At 50.2% G+C, this 7,444-nt stretch overlaps 1 protein-coding gene across 1 annotated transcript in view; it reads right to left on the bottom strand.

Annotated features, from left to right (window-relative positions):
- Positions 1-1,090: 1,090 nt before the first annotated feature.
- The window catches only part of GTF2IRD1 (GTF2I repeat domain containing 1), a 59,343-nt gene continuing 52,989 nt past the window's right edge, over positions 1,091-7,444 (bottom strand). The window contains exons 23-27 of the mRNA XM_026063684.1: positions 6,971-7,048; positions 3,257-3,449; positions 2,546-2,583; positions 1,778-1,914; positions 1,091-1,159 (exon numbers count right to left, since the gene is read on the bottom strand). Coding sequence (XP_025919469.1) covers positions 1,091-1,159; positions 1,778-1,914; positions 2,546-2,583; positions 3,257-3,449; positions 6,971-7,048 — 515 coding nt within the window. The remainder of the gene's footprint in view (positions 1,160-1,777; positions 1,915-2,545; positions 2,584-3,256; positions 3,450-6,970; positions 7,049-7,444) is intronic.

Here is a 7,444-nt window from a genome sequence, read left to right as displayed (position 1 = left end):
TGCGCGCAGATCTCCTTGGATGTAAAATACAAGTTAAAGATGCATGGGGATGAGTAATAGCGGTTGGCTGCATTAGCTTCTGCTGCCAAAATCCACTAGTGAAATTAAAGTATAACTGCAGAAATCGTAAATCAATTTACAAATTAAAATAACTTACAATTATTTATTTTCTTCAGTTTACTGGGTTGCTTCATTTTGTTCTTACAGGACGAACTGGGCCCAGGCGTGCAAAGGACACGCTGGGGCTGCAGGAAGCACGTTCCCGCATGTCTTTCAGGAACAACACGAGCAACTTTTGGTCCAGTGTTACTGAACTAGTCTAGCATCAAAGAAGACAATCTGTATTTACTCTGCTAGTTCTCCTCACTCCTTAAGGCACCAAAATCTTTTGGAAAATCACAGATGGTGAAGAACATCATGAAATGAAAATCTTTTACTGTTTCAGAGGATGGTTAAATGCACATAACAAATTGCTTCTGAGTTTCTAAGGCGGGTGGGCACTAGACACGACACCAAACAGGGAGCCTGTGGCATCTCTCTCCTTGGTGGGGATAATGTGGCCTTAAACCTTCCTTCTGCTCAAAACCTTTCTGCTAAAACCACTTCTGTGCTGCTCACGGGCCCAGGTCTTCAATGCTTGTAAGCATTCGGTCCCTCATCTTCCACAGTGGTGCAATTTTGCACCAATCCTCTTGCATCTCTGTAAGCAAATTTTTACGGAAGACATCAGTAGCAAAGGAAGCATTAAAGCGTGTCAAACCTCTTTGTTTCAAACACTGATGACACTAAAGACTTTATTGAGCAGCCAAAGTATGACAAGAAGGTTTGTCAGTCCAGAGATGCCCTCCTGTACTTACTCTTACCTACAAATGCAATTCATAGTTCAGTAATATGCGTAATAAAATAAGTACTTTTAAGAGCAAGGCAACACTTTTTATTTTTATTTAAAAAGGCCTTGATGGCAGGAATATAGTGTAAAAATCATTGGAAAAACTAAAAGGCATTGATACATATTGGAATATACACTTTTTACATAAATTACATTTATTTATTTATTCTTTCATTTGAGGTTCTTATTCGGTATTGAGGTCTAATAGTTAATAGGTCCTGGGATCTGGACGTTTAGACCACCATAGTCTAACATGTACATGGGCCATTGCTGAAAGAGAGGGAGAGAAAAGAAGGCAAAAGTCTCTGTTAGGACACAACACAAAAACATGCATACATCAAATCTCTGACATGTTCAGACACGGGCTGTTGCTCCCACTTTCCAAATAAGATTAAAGAACCAACCCAAAATCAAAACACCACCAGGAAACCCAACAAAAACCTTTAAGTTGATATTTCTCTCTCTCCTCTTTTTTTTTTAGCGTTTGGTATCACACACGACTGCAGCCAAACCCTGAGGGACAACAGGTTGCACATCCACTGATTTCACTGTTTTTACAGTTGTGATCCGCTACCTGACGCAAGGGTTAGCTCTGCATCTCTCCCAGGACAACGTGAGCCCGAGCGCCGCCGCGGCCAGGCCACGGGGGCCCCTGCTCGCCGGAGACTGCTCCGCTGACAACCCCCTAGAAACCCAGAGAGAAAAGGCAGCTCCAAAGCTGCGTCCCCCTCCTTCGCCAAACCTGGTCGGGCCATTTTACATCGCACTTTACGGCGTTTGTCAGGTCAAGTGAAGGGAAGTGGCGCTGGTTCGTAGAGAGCAGAGAGCAGCATCCTGAAGCGGAAAGATAGGTAGGCAGTAACCCGCTTAATATTTGGAAGGCTTTACCACAAGTGAGATCTGATTTGTGGATGACGTAGACTCCATATTGGAAGAGGAGGAGGAGGAAGAGGAGGAAGAGGAAGACACGGAGTTCCCTTCGGAGATCCTCTTCCGCTTCCGCTTGGGAACGCTGCTGTCTTTGTCTGAAGGGAAAGAGGAGAGACATGGGACATCCGAATGCCGAGAAAGCGCTGCAGGTGGGTGGGCTGTTTCCATGGCCCCCTACGGAAGCGCACCCAAATCTTTGCAAAGCCTGGCTGTTAGCCACCTCACCGCCTCCACTTGTAGGATCTTACTTATCTGTAGGGGATGCTAATTCTGACACATTTGGTTAAAACGGGCTGAAATTTATTGGGGAGGATGGGACAGACAGAGAAACGCACATACAGAGATCACAGAAACCTTGTTTCCTCAGAAGCTCAACTGATAAATGAAGAGTCAAATTAAGGGGTTTATCCAGTGAATAAACTGCTAATGGGACAAGGACAACCAAATCCTCCAGAATATGGTGAAAATTTTAGTCGAACCATACATGTCTCTCCCCAACCGACAAAACCACAATCATCTATGAGGACGATTCGTGCCTGAACAGATGCTGAGTCGGTGAGGGTTTTTTTTCCCCCAGGTAGGATCTTTCTCCTAGCCTTGGCTGGTGATGCTGGAGAGACAAACACCTCCGCGCAGTGCCGTCTGCCGCCCCGCGCATTTCGTGGCCCTATATTCTCCCTGCCTGCCACAGCAGGGCCACCGGTACTTTTTTAGCACCCCGCTTACCTGTTTGTTTGGCCTCAGTGCAGATTTCGGCAAAGGGTCTGCGAGAGGAACGAAGGGAGGATTAGAGCATGCATGTGGCCAGGCAGATGCCTGCACTTCTCCTGGCCACGTCTCTGCGGGAGGTTTCTGCTGCCCAAATGCGGGGACGCAGCCCAGACCCCGGACTTTGAGCTTGGACGCGGGGCTGCCTCCCTGTGCGGTGATGGGAAACGGGAGCTTCCCCCACTGCCCGGGACAACCTGCAGTAGCTCCGCAGGTCTCTGAGTCTGGGCAAGCTGCCTCGTGGCCGCCCCAGCTCTCCCATCTCCCCCGGGCTGCTCTGAGCCTGTTTCTGCTGTTCCTCACTCCCGCTCAGGCCAGTCTGCAGGTCCTGTGGCAACCCCAGGTCAGCAGGAGCAAAAAGACTCCTTCTCTCAGACTCCTGGACTACCTCAAGGAATCTACGAAATGCCTCAGCACTACGTCCACACGGGTCCACCTTCTCTGAATCGAAACAGGGCTATCGTATTCGCAACGGCAGTACAGCCCTGCCCAAGCTCTGAGCTCCTTAGCAACGTGGTCATCTCGAACTGCAGGAAGAAACTCACTGGGCCCCACATCCCAAGGGGATAAATTGGGACCGCAGTGGCTTACTGGACTAGTGGCTGGAGAAACAAGGGTGACATTTAACAAAGAGAAAACTTCCCGAGTCCCAAAACTAGAGAAACTTACTGGAGCTGGTTTATAACCACCATCCGAATGTTCTCGCGGGCCTTCAGGATCTTCTCCAGCCGATGGATGTCGTAGGTGTTGGGGTTTCTAAACGGGATGTCGTCTGGCAGGCCAGTAACCTCCACGGCATCAGGACTGTCCCGGATGAGTTTATAGGGCACCATGACGGGCCGGTTCAACCCCAGAGCTTCTCCTGTAAGGGCAGAGCAGAGGACAGCAAACCAGTGACCATGGGCCGACCAGCTGACCTGCCCTGAAGCTTACCACACTCTTCTCAACACCAGATATCCTGCTCCATGAACTTTCCTTGAAATTTAAATAGCAAAGCACTTGCTAGAGAGCACAGACGTATCACACAGAACAAGACCTGCCATCAGTGGCTGGAAAGCCTTCCCACGTTTCAGCTATTTCCACAGATATTCAGCCTTCCCACAATGAATCCCCTCCCAGCGACCACTGCAGGGCTCGGGATCAAGCCGACTGCAGGAGTGAGAGGCCCGGGACGAGGCTGGGAAGCCAAGGCTGCCTTCACCACGTGCTCCCAGCTCTGCTGGGGCTTTGCCCTGGTGACTGCAGCCCTGTTGTGCTGCTGAATTGCCAAAGCTGACCTTTGCTGCAGTACACCGATTTATTGCCTGCTCCATTAATCCTTATTTAAAACCTTGCTATGAAGCTCACATAAGGACTGTTTTACAGGACCTATAGTCTAGTATTTATACACTCATCTCTGCTCTGTAAAAGAGCACCATTGCCATGCATGGGCCAGCCCAGCAAGCCCAGCGCCCTGCCTCGTGGCTGAGGTCAGGAGCCAGACCTTGGAAAAGAGCATAGGAAATAAGGCAAATGAGAGACACCTGCTTATCCCTTGCTTGTCTCATCTTGGCTTTCAGCTAGCGGCACTTTGGGGGTCCTCGGGAGGGATCGCACCCCGCATGCTGCATTCGACAGCCCCCGAGAGCCCTGTGCTGCAGAAATCTGTCTCACCTGCTTTTTCACCCCCTTTATCCCTTTGGCCTCCGCAGCATCCTGCAGCAATGCAACACCACAATTTAATTACGTGCTGCATAAAAAGTGCTTCCTTTGGCACGCCACTGCTGATTCTCTGGGTGCCCCGTGTAATTCCTGCACGGTGGGAAATAGCAAATTCTCTCATATGAGGAAAGGCCAAGAGAGCTGGGCCTGTTCAGCCTGGAGAGAAGACTGAGGGGGGATCTTATCAATGTGTATAAGTATCTGAAGGGAGGGTGTAGAGAGGTTGGGGCCAGACTCTTCTCAGTGGTGCCCAGCGATAGGACGAGAGGCAACGGGCACAAACTGAAACACGGGAAGCTCTGTCTGAACATGAGGAAAAACTTCTTTACTGTGAGGGTGACAGAGCACTGGAACAGGTTGCCCAGAGAGGTTGTGGAGTCTCCATCCTTGGAGATGTTTAAAAGCCGACTGGACACAATCCTGTGCAACAAGCTCTAGGTGACCCTGCTTGAGCAGGGGGGGTTGGACCAGATGATCTCCAGAGGTCCCTTCCAACCTCCACCATTATGTGATTCTGTGACTCCCACCCTCCTTGCACTCTCTGGGCCATCTGTGATTTTAAAGACCTGTCATCTCCAAGCATGCACACACCTACAGGTGCTACCAACATGCCCTGCTGCCAACGCTGCCCCCCCGCCAGAGCCACGAGGCTGGATTCGGGCCCCAACCCAACCCCTTGGTGGAGCAAAGCTTTCCAGTCCGCCTCATTTCCCACTAATGTTCCCAGCCTTCCCTGGAGCCTGCGGTGAAGCAGAAAGGGAAGGGGAGTAGTTAGACCTGCTCTTGCCTCACGTTTTTGCAAGCCCCAAACCTACGCGCTGAAGGTGTGAGCTGCTGCTCCACCAGATTTCTTTACAGAGAGTTCATCTCTGATCTCCATCTAGCATGAGCCCACCTGGCACTTCGTGTTCGATCAGCACATTTGCGCAAGGCACAGCTGCGGGTTCAGAAGCATTTGGATTAGACTCATAACCCATCTGACGGGTATCACGTCTCTGACGCTTGTCAGTAAAAATGACTTGGGAAAAAAAAGATGCAAAAAACTCCGCAAAGCGGCCACTTTGAAACAACCTGGCCACCGGAGGCTAAAGCAAGCCTGCAGGGATTGCTAAGCAGGACCCAGACTCTCAGAGCCGCGTTTTGACCTTAAACACCCACCGCGCGTGAGCACAGCCCCTAGCGACTTCGGTGCAGTTACTTCCCCTTCGCACTTCTGCAGCTGGGGCATGACTCAAGTCCTGTGCCTCAGTCCCTTAACATGCGATAAACACATTATACAGATAGATTATGAGCAATAAATAGAGAGCGGGACAGCGATTATTTAGCAAACAGCTGTTGATTTTTCAGCTGGAAGGCTTCCAGCAGCAGCCAGATTGTATGTGCGTGCGCACGTAGGGGGAGCGGGGCTCTCCCACGGCTCTTGCTGGGAGAGCACACCCTTCCCATCACACCCCGTCTTTCTCAGCAGACACAAGCGCTCGAAACGAGAGCCTGCCTGCTCCCCTCCCTGGCCCCCAGCTCCTTATGCTTCACTTCTTTTCTTATTCATTTTTTCTCCGCAGCTGTTGCAAACCAACATGCTGGGTCAGAGCTCTGTTGCAACTCCACATGCAACCTCAGTCCAAGGTTTGTTCTCCATTAGGACAACCCCAAGGTTGTGCAAGCGGTTGCAGAGGGGCAGCTGGGAAGAGCCTACACAGCCTGGTCACTGGGACACGTTGGGTGTAGCATTAAGCCAGGGCGATGGCACAAGGCACATGTTTTCCCTGTACCTTTACAAGCCTATGGATGTAAGAAAAAGTTCTTGCAGGAGTAACTGTGCTTATCGGAAGCTAAAACCAGCACAGCCTGAGTTGAATGTTTTGAAGCCCAACAGCAGAAGGAGACCATTTCCAAGTTAGGAGGGCTAGTTAGACCAGAAGTCACGAGTTACTTCTTCCCCAAGAGCTTCTAGAATAAAAAGCTAAGCTTGGGCCATGTGCAGTGCCAGGACCCGTATGGAAATGCAGGTTCCTCTGAAACGCAGGACAATCACTGCCCAGACAGGCTGGTCGGGATGTCCGATTGGGACGAGTCAAGCTCAGGAGATGACATCAACGTTTCACCAACAACTGGTGAGGAAGGGCTTTTTTTTTAAACTAGGCACGCGGGGAGCCTGAGAATTGCATTTTCAAATCTTCTTCAGTGTCTTGACCTGCTTTTCTGCTGCGGCTCCAGCAGACACCACGCTCCATCTCTGCACGCACTGTGCTGGGCTTTATCCTGCTCTGCAGCCAAGAGGCAGAGCAGGTGGGAGAAGCTGCCTGCCGGGAGCTCCGTGCACGGCCGGCACGTTCAGTGCACACACCACTGCTTGCGCTGGCTCAGGGCACGTTAAAAATGCATTCAAGGTTGATGCCAGACTGAACAAATCCTATTCTTTGGATGCATTTTTTCTTCCTCCCTCCCCTCTTCAAGGAGGAGATGTCAACGAGAAGGTCACAGTCCCAACTGTCAGCACTGAGACATGGGAACATCCCTAGGGACAAGCTGTAACGTGAAGCAGTGAGAAGATACCTGTGCTGCAGCAGGCTGCCGTGCGCTTGTCCTATAAATAGAGGCCTTCGGTGTAATTAATTTTAACTACGGCTGCTGTCAGCAAAAACAAACTCACTTTGCTATGTGTGCAGATGGGAGACTCACCGTATTTTTCGTTGAAAAGCTCTTTCACTTGTTCCCGGAGAATCACCTTCTCTCCAAGCCTGTTTGCATCGTCCTCATCTGCAAAGCAAAAAGGGGCAAGGACTAAAATATCCTGCTTCATTTTGACCCCTGCAAGACCCATCCCGCTGTCGCACAGAAGAACGCGTTGCTGCACTTCAAGGCTCCTCTGCCCCAGTGCAATGTGGAGGCTCCTCAGATGCGGCTGTTCTTTGCCTGCACCTTGTGTCACCTTTCAGAGCTGTGCAAAGTAGCTATAAAATGCTGCCAAATCTGCATTTGCCACGCGCTTACATAGTTGATAGCATTTTACATCCACTTTGCGGTGCTGTAAATGACTGCAAAATATGCAAAGCAACAGAGACTCAGGCCCTCGGTGCCACAAATGCTCCCACAAGTGATATCAAGGAATGAGATAGCAGTTTTATAGCTAGGCTCCTAAGTACAGTATTGTTT

This window comes from Apteryx rowi, unplaced genomic scaffold, assembly GCF_003343035.1.
Source record: "Apteryx rowi isolate R43461 unplaced genomic scaffold, aptRow1 scaffold_20, whole genome shotgun sequence".
In the NCBI taxonomy this organism is placed as follows: Eukaryota; Metazoa; Chordata; class Aves; order Apterygiformes; family Apterygidae; genus Apteryx; species Apteryx rowi.
Note: the sequence above shows the minus strand (reverse complement) of the source record. Positions and strands in the feature narration are given on the sequence as shown.